This window comes from Vulpes lagopus, chromosome X (genome assembly GCF_018345385.1).
Source record: "Vulpes lagopus strain Blue_001 chromosome X, ASM1834538v1, whole genome shotgun sequence".
Classification (NCBI taxonomy): domain Eukaryota; kingdom Metazoa; phylum Chordata; class Mammalia; order Carnivora; family Canidae; genus Vulpes; species Vulpes lagopus.
Genome location: NC_054848.1, coordinates 15,571,316 through 15,585,477, shown reverse-complemented (window position 1 = coordinate 15,585,477; position 14,162 = coordinate 15,571,316). Strand labels below are relative to the sequence as shown.

Below are 14,162 nucleotides of genomic sequence, written 5' to 3'. Positions count from 1 at the left end.
AACGAGCAAATTCTGGGGTATTTGTTCTCCCTTGATTTCCACGAGGCACCTAAGTCTACTAAAAAGTCTCCTGCATTGGGAACAATTTGCTGCTTCAAATTTTGATGCAACTGCCACGTTCAAGTGGAAGGACATAGAGTGCTGACCAACTATTAGAAATGACCCTGAGCTTGGAAGCAGGGCAGCCTCCTTCCTTCTGGTTAGCAGACAGATCTCTAATAGAAACTGCTCAGGAGTTCAGAGGACAGAGGCCTCGTCGTCACATCTCTGTCCTCAGCAGCCTAAAGGAGTAAGCGTTGTGGTGGTTCAAAAAATGTTCACGTGGATTGGTATTTTCTGAGGGCAAGTAACTCAGCTGATCGGGATTTATTTAAACAACTAACATCATCTCCCCTCCCCCAGTAAACCTTTTATGATATTGAAACTCATCTGAAACACATGCTGGGGAACAGATTGCCATGATTTTCATAACAAGAGGGAAACTGTCTAAATATTCATAAGTGAAGTACCCTGAGATTCCTCCAACTACCACATCTGGAATTTCCCTGTTTCTTACTACAATTGATGCAGATTTGTGGCCTCTGTGGGATAGAAAAACAGCCCAGAGAAATGGCTACTTAGCATCTTTCTGAACAAACAGTTCAATCTCAGAGATTCGGAGGACCAGTTGAGTAGGAAGGTTAGGAAACAGATAATCCTGGATAACATTTGAACAAAGGCAGGTCAGACTTCGGAGTAAATGATGACCATGGGGCAGAGGCTAAACTTGAACCCCCCCCCCCCCCGCGCCTGACCTCCCCTCACTCCATTCCTGGACGCTTGTACCACCTTTCTGGTCAGTTTGTTCATTGCCTCATGTCTTGGGGGTTGTCCTCTATGGTGTGACACATGGTGCCTTGTAGCTGTCATTAGTTCCTCAAGGCAAGGGCTATGTCTTCTACTCGATACGCCCATACAGCACAGAAAAGTGCCATGGACTCCCTGGGCACATAGCAAGTGATGATGGGGCACATGAATTAAAAATGGCTTACAATTCAACCGGGCTACATATTGGACAGAGTCTTGTAAAAGTGGCACAGTAGCCATGGATCCACTTTCTCGAGTTCACAGTCACCAGTTGGAAAAAAGACACATTTGTATGTATAGGATCCTCAAGCTTATATTGGGTTTCTGAGGGATTAGTGGTGGTTGCTAGTATTCCATGGGGCTTCACAGACCCTCCGTTCTTTCTAGTCTGTGCTCTAGACTGGTCGGCCCAAGAGCACTAAGACAGACCCTTGTCCGACAAAGGTTTATTGGCTCATTGCACTGAGGAGCCTGCATAGCACCAAACACGAGAGTAGTTACCAGTTTGGAGGAGGGAGAATGCAGTGGAATGGAATTGAAGCAGTATTTTGCTAGGCTCCAGGTAATGCAGGGCTGTGTGGAAAGGGGTCAACATCACGTCTGTACTGGGAGGTGCACCCAGGTCATTTCTTCGGGAACCACCAAGTTCAGGTAAGAGTGCAGTGCTGTGTTCAGAACTCTTTATGTGTGCCTCTGCACCTGTGTGCGGTATCAAGGTTGCTTTTCTGTGTCACAGTGACTTTCATTCCTTCAGTCAAGAGTGGAACATTTCAGAGGGTGGCTGAGTGGCTCAGTCAGTTAAGCATCTGCCTTTGTCTCAGGTAACAATCCTGGGGTCCCCAATGAAGCTCCGCATTGGGCTCCCTGCTCAGCGGGGACTCAGCTTCTCCTTCTCCTTCTCCCTCTGCCCCCCCCCACGCCCACTCATGCGATCTTGCTCTGTCTCTCAAATAAATAAATAAATAAATAAATAAATAAATAAATAAAATCTTTTTTAAAAAGAGTGGAACATTTCTTTCTTTTATTTTTTAAAAAAGATTTTATTTATTTATTCATGAGAAAGAGAGAGACAGAGAGGCAGAGACATAGGTAGAGGGAACCTGACGTACTCGATCCCAGGAGCCCGGAATCACGACCTAGGCCAAAGACAAGAGCTCAACCACTGAGCTACCCAGGTGCCCCCAGAGTGGAACATTTCATTCTGACTGATATGATATATATATATATAAAGCAAAGTTTCTGATAGTCTGTGGTTTTAGAGGACACACTTACTCTGGGAATAAGAAAGCAATAGTGCTTAGAGAAGGGGGTGCGAGGACCCTTTCCAGCTGCAGTGCATACTTGGGAGAAATACTATTTCCTGTTCACTTTGCAGCTGGCTGTGTCTGCATTTGGTACGTCAGCCTGATGAATGGCTAGGCAGGTTTTTACTTTCTCAGTCTAAGCTAATTTTTGCTTTCTCACCACATGTTTAAGTAGCAGAAAAAGGAGTTGATTCCTTTATGTTAGTTTTTTTCCTTCAGCCTTACCTGGGAGCTCTTTCATGCTGCCTTTTCAGGGGAGGTGTTTTTTGCTCGTCTGTCTCCCCTAAAACTCATATTTGGGCATGTCCAGTTTGAAACAAGTATCCTATATAGTGCTGTACTGTGTGTGTTCTGTACTAGAAGACAGAAAGGCTTTGCTTGTCAGATTTTTATCTTTTTCTTTTTTTAATTTCTCTTTTTAAAGCAAAAGATTAAAAAATGTTATAATTCATAGTTGTGAAATAATTTGAAAGTCAAATTCCCCACAGCATCTAGGACTAGAGGCAGTGGTTGTGGTTGGGGTCACCATCAGCTTTCTCATGGAGGCAGGTGTTGGGCTTGAGTTGACAACATAGTGACATGTGTCTTGTGTTTCGTTTCCTGGTCTGAATTTGAGTGTAGACCAAGGTTTTTCCACCTTGGCACTATTAACATTTGAACCAGATCACTCTTTCTTGGACTGTTGTATGTCCATTATGGGATGTTTAGTAGCATCCCTAGCCTCCATACACTTGATGCCAATAATTGTTACCACCCCCTCCCTCTGTGACAACCACAAATGTCTCCAGTAACTGCCAGTGTCCCCTGGGGAGCAAATTAGCCCAATTTGTGAACTGCTGGTGCAGATTCTTGTAAGCTCTATGAGGGCACTTCTTCTCTTGCTGCTGGGCACACAGTGGACACTTAGTTAATATTTACTGAACAAACGACAAGTGTAGTATTCTCTCCAGCAATCCCTACCAGCCCCAGATCCTCAAACCGACACAGGACTGGATTTTCTGTCTACGTCTCTTATACAGTATGCCTAGCAGTGGGCAACACCACCACACTGGCCCATCCTCCAGGTCTCCACCATTGTTTTGCTTCTTTCTAGCATTGAATATTTGCTAATACCCATGGCTGGATCAGTGGCTCTCATAGTGCGGTCCCTGGATCTACAGCATCAGCATCACGTGGCAACTTTTTATAGATGCAGATCCCCAGGCCTTGCCCAGTTCTAGAGGATCAGGAACCTCGGGGGTTTGGTTTTCACATGTCTTCCATCTGGTGCTGATGCCCATTTGTGCGTGAGAATTACTGATGTAGATTGTTCCTTAAGTTTCCCTGTTTATGAGAATCACCAGGGTGCTGTGGATTGCTGGTCCCACCTCAGATCTGTTGATCGGAACCCCCAGAGAAGGGAATCTGGGAAGGCAGGGAAGCAACAGGTGCCCCACACCATTCTTGTCATCAGGAATGGTTGGGGAACCCCACTACCACCACCACCAACAACTCCTACTCTTACTCCTCTGGCCAAAGTCCTAGAACATTGTACAGAGCCATTGCCATTTTACTCTTCCTCTAAGAAGAGAGCCTGACTCTTTCCTTTGGGAAATGATTCTGCATTCATGATACTCTGGTGCTTTAAGCTGAAGGCATCACTCTTATCCTTCCCTCACTGTTGCCCTGTCGGAAGCCTTATGCCTCATTCTCTCTTGTCAGTTCTAAGCTCCTTGAGAACCGGGTAACAGTTTTATTTAACTTAGCCTCTTTCCCCCAGAATATGACCCAAGTCCATACCCTTATTGCATTTCCAAGATACAAAAAGCTGGAAAAAGGTTTTATCACTTGTTTGGTGATAAAACTTGTCCTGGACTACATAAATTTAAGTATATAGCCTTTATTTAGCCCACTTGGGGTGACAAATCATCCACATGCTGCAGAATTTGAGTGTATTTGATGGTTGAGTGCATCCCCAGATCCCTGCTGAGGATGTTATCTATTGTATGGATGTAATACATTTCCTTTTTAAAATCTGAAAAGTTCTGTCTCTAGGGCTTCTGGATAAATGATTATTATGAACCAGTAGTGCCTCAGATAATATTTGTCAATTTAATGAAAGAACTTTAGGTTTTGATGTTGGTAAAAATAGACACCACTGAGCTTGATACTTTTGTTCTGGTATCCCAAAGGAAAAGAATTCTAAGGGTGACCTGGTACTTTCCACCACTGCTGGAAGTTCTGGAAGGCTTCTTATCAGACTCTGTGATGCATGGGATTTTTTTTTTTTAAGATTTCATTTATTCATCGGAGAGAGAGAGACAGAGAGAGCGCAAGTGGAGGGGAAAGGGAGAAGCAGACTCCCCACTGAGCAGGGAGCCTGATGCAGGGCTCAATCCCAAGACCCTGAGATCATGACCTGAGCAGAAGGCAGGCACCCAACCGACTAAGCCACCCAGGCGCTCCGACACATGAGATTTTAATCTTCGTGTCCTAAAATTGAGTCCAGAGAATCATCCTGGATTTAATGTTATTTCCTTGATTGTGTGAGTGTGTGTGTGTGTGTGTGTGTGTGTGTGTGTGTGTGTGTTCTGCTTGCAGATATGTTTATTCTTTTTGTTCTGCTTTTATTTTTTTAAGCTAAGGATATTTTTTAAGCTGGTCTGTTTGGGTTTTTTTTTATATATGAATAGATTTTAAAACCTTGTGAAGGGCCTCATGGGCTATGAGCATGTGAGTTCAATTTCTTAAATGGTCTGTTTTTAATATTATGTAAATTTCTAAAAATTTAGAGATTGAAATTTTTTTTTTTTGGTGAGAAGGATGTGAATCATGAATGGATTTCTTGGGGGGTTTTAATAGAACAAGTTTCTAAAAATTGGAATGCCAATCAGTAATTAGTATACAGGATCTTGATTTGGAACTAGGCCATGGTCTCAGGGTCCTTGAACCTTCTGATAACCTACACAACATTTTCTCTGCACCTTTGAATGTGTTTTTTTTTCCTTTTTTTGGGAAAGAGGGAATCACTGTTTTTTTCTTTTTTATCAGATTCTTAAAAGACTCGAAGACAAAAAAGCTCAAGGGATGCCTGGCTGGCTCAGTTAAAAGAGTATTCGACTCTTGATCTCAGAGTTGTGAGTTTGAGCCCCACGTCGGGTGTAGAGATTACTTAAAAGTAAATATGTAAATGTAAAAAAAAAAAAGACCAAAAAAGCGAAGAATTGACTTAGGATTTCAATCTTAGGCTAATGCATTAGTTTTTTTTTTTTAAATCTTTCTTAAAAATAAGTTGTGCCTTTATTTTGTTATGTGCATGTGGGCATTCATTTCTATTTGATCTCGGACTAATTAAATCCATCTAATTGATGAATAGATGGAAAATGCCTGCCTCAAAAAATTAATTTCATCCCCTTCCTCTCCATCTCTGTCTGCTACTCATTTAAAATTTCTAATCTTCCCACGTCCAAAAAGCATTTGGAATTATATTCTTTCAAGACATATCAAATGCCTCCTCCTTTGTGAACTCTCTCCTGAATGTAATCATGCCTTCCTCTGCAATACCACAGCCATATCCTGTCAGAGTGAGTCTGTACTTCTTCCAGCATTTGTCTTTTCTTCTTGTCATCCTTTCACCCTTGCCTTTCCCCAGGCATTAGTTTGTCACTTCCAAGTGAGGATGTGATGGGTATTGACTTGCATATCACAGGCCCAAGAACTGACAATGTCTTTTTCATGGTGGTGACTCAATAAATGTTTGAATTAAAGTAGGGAACATCTTTGTTCCATATACTATGAAATTAAAATTATAGTCTCAGAGTTAGTCCATTTTTTTTCACTTATTATTTTTTAGTATCTTAAAACCATTGGTACATCCAAAGTAACAGCATGTTTTTATTTTCCAGTACTGCTGAATTAGGACCTTATTTTCAAATATATCATGATAACTTGAAATGTGAGCCTGTGGTTGCCATGTTTGATTGGGGGGGGGGGGCATTCTGAGTTATAGTGCCCATGACTAGAGCCATGAAATGTCAGAGCTGGCCAGAACTCAGGTCTAGTTCAGTATGTTTTTTGGAGCCTCCAGAGCTTCATTGAAATTATTTTGGGGACCTGGGTGGGAGTTGGGCCAGCCCCACTCTCTAACCAGAGCAGCTCTGTTTTTAGTTGTTTTATATTAGAGTTTTGGAATAAGTTGAAATTTGCTGAAAAAGTGTTCTGTTGAAGTTAACCAAACTCTCCTCTCATCCCTCCTTGGCCAGTCTCTCATTTTATACCTAAGGACATTGAGGTCCAAAGCTACTGTGTAGTTGTCTCAGATTTTATGCTCAGGACAGCCCAGCTAAAATTAAACCTAGTTTTGACTGTCCTGATTCCTGGCCCAGAGTCTCCTCCTATTTAGCTGTCCCTCAGATTTTCCTCCACTTTGTAGGTATCACTAGGGGATCAAGAAGCATTGAGTGGGAGCTGCATCAGGTTATGGGGATGCAAAAAGGGGTGAGCATGATGTCGAAACTTGCTTCATGGACAATAGTAGTTGACAGTAGCCACTGGTACCCATATCTCCTCCTTTAACTAAAATTGGTGCTTTCCAGATAATTTTCTAATGCATTATACACAAAACAGCATACATGGTGGGAATGTTTTAAAACTAGGTTATGTTGATGGTCATACTTATTAAAACTATTCAAACCGTACAATTAAAATGGGTGAATTTTCTGGTATAAAAATTATATGTCATTAAAGCTGTTTTTTAAAAAAAGGCAGGGTATTACTTGCCCTCCTTAACTAATGGGGAAACTGGGCAGAAAACAAAATGGCCCTGTGAAACATTTTAAAGGCATACTAGTACTTTTTTAGAAATATTTCCTTACTATATCGGTTACAAGTCACTTCCATAGTCATTTATTGAGCCCCTGCTATGGACCAGTTCCTGAGGTAGCAAGGGAAGAGATAGGGGGAGAGCGAGTGACACAGATGCATAGGAAGTGACTTTTTGAGTGGAGGGAGGTTATAGTCATATGTGTGTGTGTGTGTGTGTGTGTGTGTGTGTGTGTGTGTGTGTGTGTACACGCAGTTTCAGGGGAGGTAAGTGGAGGTATCCTCTTCTACCAAGTTCCTTCATGTCAGAGTACCTTCTGCTTTGAGTGATCAATACCTATGCAGCCATAAAGTAGTGGTAAGCAATACAATTTTATGGAGTCAGATAACAAGGAATCCAGAGACAGACCCCCTGATGTTGATTAATTTGATAGACATCTTAATGGTGTCAAGAATTGAGAGTCCTCTCCTCTGTGATTTCCTTGGCTTTCCTCTCATGGTTGAACTATGACTATAACTGTGCCAAACATTGTACTGTCTTCCAACAAGGATGAAACAGTGTTAAAAGCAGAAGGGCAGGGGCAGCTATTTTCCTCACAACTCTTTTTTTTTTTTTTTTTTAAATCGGGGAACAAAATCTAACAGCCTTCCTCTCCTCCTCAAGCAGATTTCCTCTCACATCTCATTGGCTGGAACTAGATCACATGCCCACCCCTAAGCCAACAAAAGGGAGTGAAATTAACATTATTTGCCTTGACAAATCTCACTCATCCTACTGCAGACAGCCATTCCCAATGCCCAAATGCAATACCTGACTGCAGCAGGGTTATATGAACTGGGAAGGGGATGGGGAATGGCTCCTGTGAACCAATGTCTACCACACTTAGTTTCTTTTTGATGGAAAGGATTAGAAACAATGTTTGTTTTTTTCCTTTGTTGACCACAGGTGTCCTATCTTGTTTGTAAAATATTTCCATGATTTCAATCCAATGAATTATTCTTCAAACTGGGACTCTGCAGGGCAGTTCTTCAATAATGCTATACTTATTTCAGTGTTGTAAGTTTTGAGGTTGGGTTGTCATATTTCACTAGCACAGTCAATAGGAAAGTTGGAAAAGAGCTGTCATTATCCAATTTAACGATGTTTAACTTTTCCCATCCTTTTAGAATATTTGGCTGATTCAGGATTTGGGAGGCTTGCTATTACTAATTAAAGAGAGATGGAACATTAGTAACTCTATGGACCTGGGAATATTTAGGCAGATTAATATTGATGGGATTTAGAGCTAGTATCCCTCAGCATGGCCTGATGAGCAAAAGGTATCAGGGGCCCAGAGTACCTAAGATGGAAGGTTTCCAACACGAGGGGAGGGGATGTAACTGATATACTCTGTCCATTGGACAGAAAGCAAAAACATTCACACAGAAAGTGAGTCCCTCTCTTTTCCTGCCCCGTTTCCCTCTCTCCTCCCTGCCCTCCTGTGGTACCCTAGACCACAGTCTGTCTGTATTACAGATTTTTTATTGCCTTTATTTTATACGTGACTCTCTTTGATCGATGTGACATTAACCATAATACCCCCCTCCCCACATTTCAGTCATATAAATTGTACTAGGGACAATATAATTGATACTTGTGTATATAGCTCTAGGTTATGATCTGTCTGCGGGAACTGATCTGATCCTTGGGAAATATCTAAGGTCATTCAAAGCCATTAGGTTTGTTGACTTAGCTGCAGAATAATAAATGCCTGTCCCAGGAGATAGTAATTCTCTTGAAGTTTTCTTTCAACCTTTAGTTCTAAGTCATCAAACCCCAGTTTTCCAAGTCTTACTTCCCTGGCTACCTGACAAATGTTTTTGCTCTCTTCTAAATTGATGCTTTTGTGTAAATAGAGAAGATTTAACATCAGGTAGACTTTCTTTTTTAAAGTTTATTTATTCATGCAATCTCTACACCCAACGTGGGGGCTTGAACTCACGAACCTGAGATCAAGAGCTGCACACTCTTCTGACTGAGCCAGCCAGGCACCCCTGACATCAGATGGACTTTCAAAAGCATATAATTGTGGGCATATCTGAACTGATTTTTAGTGGCTGTAGTGTTTTTCTCTCTTAGGTACACATCCTTGCTGATGAACATCCCCACCTAAATAGGTTCCCACAGAGACGCCATGGGACATATCTGAACAAGTTTGTTCCCCCTGCCCCATATACACATGTGTATAAAGAACATTTAGTTGGTATTTGTTGGCTGTTTGTGGTTGACACATTTTCATATACAAATATCTTTCTTGTGAGACGTACCATAATGAAGTCTCTTTTTTTATTGTTTTAAGTACCATGTTAGCTTTGTAACATACACAGATACCCTGTTTCTGATTTAGTGATGTGTGGAATAAGACAGTGAGGGCCGAATTTAAGCTTTTTTCTCTTTGTAGATTATGTCTGCTTTTGCATGCACCCAAAGAGTATATGAAATGGTATATAAAATAAAGTACATCAAATATACATCCAAGATCAAGGAAACCATTTGCTTTTCTGCCTGAGAGAGACACAAAGCAGTCAGTGACATTTGATGACATCACATGGTTTGTGAGGGAGGGAAAATGAAGAGAATACATAAGCATGAGCCCCAAATGAGCAATCTTAGGTAGTTTCCTGAGGGTGACTCTTTCTTTATGCAATCATTATTATATCCTGTCTGTTAAGTGCTTTTTTCTGAAGTTGATGTGAGAGAGAACATCTTTTCCTGGGCCAGCTCATTAGGTGAAGCACTGTAAAGGTTGTGTTTTCTTTTCTTCTTACAGCCAAGGATTACTGCAAAGTAATATTTCCATATGAGGCACAGAATGATGATGAATTGACAATCAAAGAAGGAGATATAGTGACTCTCATCAATAAGGTAAGCAGACTTCCTTCCTGCCTTTTAAACTGCAAACTGGGGCAGCCCCGGTGGCTTAGCGGTTTGGCGCCACCCTCGACCCAGGGGGTGATCCTGGAGACCCGGGATCGAGTCCCACGTCGGGCTCCCTGTGTGGAGCCTGCTTCTCCCTCTTCCTGTGTCTCTGCCTCTCTCTCTGTCTCTCTGTGTCTCTCATGAATAAATAAATAGAATCTTTAAAAAAGTAAAAATAAACTGCAAACTGCTTCAAGATGTTGACTAGACACTACAGCTTTTGTTTTAGGCCTCGAAACACTTGATTTTCATTGCCCGAACTTCAGAGGAAGAATCTTGCATCTTGCCTCTTGATCAGGCTAAGCCCAGCGTACCCAAGTGAATGAACGAACTTGGAAACTGAGTAGTTCTGTTGGCCTTAGCACCAGCTGCAGATTGGCATGGCCCGGGGGAAAGCTCCATCCCAGAACGGCTAACCCAGAAGGTGGCCTTCTTGGCTGGAGAGCCTGCCCTGCACAGCAGCCCTGGCTGCAAAGCTGTGTCATGAGGCATCCAGAGGGGCTTTAAAAGGGCAGGTCATGCCTCACAGGCAGCAAATGCGTAAAGAATGTGCACTGTTCAGATCAAAGACAGGTAGCATGCCTGAGAGAATTTTGCTTGTCTTGTCTGGACTAAGAAGGTTGGATGATTTTATTATCATTACAGGCAGAGCCCTGTAAACATACGGAGAGCTATAAAATCTGTGTGATGTGATACAGCTTAACAGGGTCTGAACTGTGTAGTATTTATGTTTTCATGCAATGGTACTCACCAAGTAAGTGGTTGAAAGATATCTTATTTAAATAATTCCTAGACTATATGGTGTTTTATCTGAGATACAGGATTCTCGTGATGGTCAAATATGGTGAAAAGCTGACCCATCTTTGAGATGTGTAAAGTGGCTTTATTCTGGGGTCCAGGTAAGTGGCAGGGAACTCGTGATGCTCTTGACATAAGCGTGACTTGGGGATCATCATGGCTGCCTGTGCTCATGCTGGGCTGGAAAGCATTGGCAGGGTGGAGAGCGCAGGGAAAGGGGAGAGAGAGAAGAGGGGTTCGGGGTCTCGCTCATGTGGCCATTACTGAGAGGGACAGGATCACAGTGTTTGCCTGCCCCCTCCCTCCACCCCCATGAATGTCCCTAAAGTGATGGGTACGATTCACCTTTATACTACCCGACACTTACCTATAAGAAGTGTTGTAGAAGTTGTGCATTTTAAGACCCCGAGCCAAAGATGCCAGGGAATTAATAACCACAGAGGTCAAGCAGCTTACCAAAGATCAAAACTAGTTTAGGGAAAGAACTGGCCTTATCCATACAACAGTGGTATGCTAGACAATGCTAAGAGTGCCTTTCTGGAATAGCAAACTCTTCCCAGCTCTGCTGAGGGCCCAAGAACTTGCCCATCGTTTTTCCCTGCGAGCTGTTCTTCTGCATTCATTTTAGCGTATCTCTGTTTTTACGTGGCTGGAGGAAATCAGAGCAGGGTAAGATGTGGCCCTTATTGTTTCTCTCTGCCAGGGAGGCAGAAGCCGTTCTTCTCTTTCTTTACCACCCCTCCGCTCATCCTGAAGCAGGCTGCTTCTGGGCCGTGTTTCCTGTTTTGAACCATAGCCTTCACCAAACACTCAGAATAAAGAAGTTGTTAAATAGGTGTAAAGCATAATTACGAATATTTAGATCATTAGCACAGGTACTTGGTTCTAGTTCTATAGGGAAAGGGGTGGATCGCTTCTCCCTGCGATGGTTAAGCAACCAGAGAGCTCAATAAACCATTCTTTGCAATGGGGGGGGGGGGTGCACTTTACCGTTTTTGTTTTTCTTTATGTTCAGAGGGGGCAGCCTCTTTTTAACTGAAAAGCAGATGTGTCAATAATATGTAATAAGGTTTGGGGAAAAGAAAAAACTACACAGATGGTCTCTTATCTGAATACATCTATTTCTACCTTAATATATTATATTCCTATTCTTGTCATTTGATTACATATGATGAGAACACATTCATCTTGATGTTTTTGTTCCTACCAGGTTGAGATCCAGTCTGATAAAAAGAACTGAATTTTTCAAAAGAGCTTGGTCAGAAAGAGTCTCTTTCCTGGTTCCCTCCTCCATGCACATGGTCGGGAGGAAGGAACAGACAGGTGTGGAAGGCTGCTTTCAGGAGGGTCAAGGAGATGGTGCCCTACATCCCTGCTTTCAGAGCTTCATGCATTTAGACACAGTTCAGAAACTGAAGCAGCTTATAGATGGTATTATTACATTTGCAAAATGTGACTTTGTTATCCTTGCCATACACTGGACCCCTTGACCTGGCTTAAGCCCTGCTCCGGCTCCACAGGCCTAGAGCACCTGGGTCGTTTTGACACTTGCTCCCTCTCGTTCAGCCCTGCCCCCGCTTGCAAGCCCAGCAGCACCAGAACCTAGCACCTTCCTGTGTCCCTGCCACTCATGTCCGTGGGAGAGCCAGGCCCAGGCTAGAGTTCACACCTCCTCCCTCTCCCAGCACCTTCCACGGCACCTGCTTTGGAGGAGAACCTTGGAGTGGCCAGGGGTAGAGGGATGCTAGCATCCCAGCCCCCTCTTTTTATCATCCTCTCATGGTGCTTTGCTCATGGGACCCCTCTGCTGAAAGTCTCTAGCAACTTTCCTTTTCCTCTCCTTTATTGTCAAATCCAGCTAGATTCTCCTGGCACTCATTGGCCCAGGTACTCTGGCCTCAGTCTGGCTTTCTGGCTTTGATCTACATTGCTGTTCTACAACGAGCTCTCCTGGGATGTCCCCATCCTGCTTGTGTATCCTCCTAACCTGACCGAGACCATGTTGCTGCTGCCCCAGGTGCCCTCTGCCAACCCACTTAGCTGGCTTTTCAATAGCTAATAAGACAGCCAGTCTTAACGCATGCTATATTATGTACCTGGGCCTATTTTTAGCTTGCTACTTAAAAATATCCCCTGTGCACTACCAATTTTGGTTTTTTTTTTATTATTATTTTATATGGTCTGTGAAATCAGGTCTCTTGATACCCTGTCCTTCTGCAGGTTTTGACTTTTATTCCCATAAAATATCTGCCAGCCCCGACCTAGCATTCCACTTGGTTGGAAGCATTTTATTATTTTTTAAAGATTTATTTATTTATTTATTCATGAGAGACGCACAGAGAGAGAGGGGCAGAGACACAGGCAGAGGGAGAAGCAGGCTCCATGCAGGGAGCCCGACGTGGGACTCGATCCTGGGACTCCAGGATCACGCTCTTGGCTGAAGGTGGCACTAAACTGCTGAGCCACCCAGGCTGCTCTGTTGGAAGCATTTTAAAATGACAAGTGCCATGTAGGCTACCAGCTCAGGGAAATCAGGTTTGAATCCCAGCAATGCCATTCATGGCTGTGTGTCATCACGTAACCTCTCTGATCCTCAGTTTCCTCAGCCAGAAAGCAGACCTCACAGAGCTGCCATGGAGATTTGCTAAGGTGCTGTGTATACACAAATTGTCACTTCAACCTTGCCCACTCTTTATCTGACCTCAGAAGTGGGGAAGGACGGGCTCTCGTTAATGGGCCCAGTTTGCTGCTAGGGCAGGAACACTGTGAGAATGAGGTGGGTAACGGTGGTGGAAGATCTGTCTGAAAATAGCTCAGAATTCACAATGGGTGAGGTTTCAGCAAGAATTTGGAGGAAAAAATATGCCACACGCATTTTGCTTGCTGAAAAGTGGGGGGAAATGGAGTCTGAGTCTGCCAAACCCTGCTGACATTATAGAAGATTCTTACATCTTCCTCTGAGTTAAAGGATCTCCTAGAAATTTATTTAGGTGAATATGTGCTGTTGATATTATAATGAGAAGAGCTTCACTATGATTTGTTTAATGTGTATTTCGATACACTTCTTTATTGTATGTATGAGTTGAGATGAAAGACCTGAATCATTGTCTAAATTCAACTGCGTTGGCTGTAGAGGTTCTCGATTTACCCTAAATTCCACTGGTGTTTTTCTCTCAGAGTCAGCTAAGGTGGTTTCCTTTTGTCCTGTTTTTCTGTGCTGTGGCAGGAGTCACAGGGCAGGCGCTGCCCTCATTTTTAGCCCTAGATTGTCATTTCGTGTAGCTTTCTAGAAAGTGAGTCAGACACCCTTAGTGGGTGCCTGTAAGCCCTCCATGGTTCCTGAAATAATGTGCAAAGACCTGAACTATTTGTGTGTGTCCCTGGAAACTAGGATGAAATGTGGCAACCCAAATGGTTTGTTTTTTAGTTTATTTATAAAGAATTCTTGTGGATTT

The 14,162-nt window shown here is 42.9% G+C and overlaps 1 protein-coding gene across 8 annotated transcripts in view; it reads left to right on the top strand.

The window, feature by feature from the left end:
- SH3KBP1 (SH3 domain containing kinase binding protein 1) overlaps positions 1-14,162 on the top strand; it is a 342,506-nt gene that overhangs the window by 244,791 nt on the left and 83,553 nt on the right. For all 8 annotated transcript variants that reach the window (XM_041740052.1, XM_041740047.1, XM_041740050.1 and 5 more), the window contains one exon: positions 9,761-9,855. In XM_041740052.1, the coding sequence (XP_041595986.1) occupies positions 9,761-9,855 (95 nt within the window). The remainder of the gene's footprint in view (positions 1-9,760; positions 9,856-14,162) is intronic.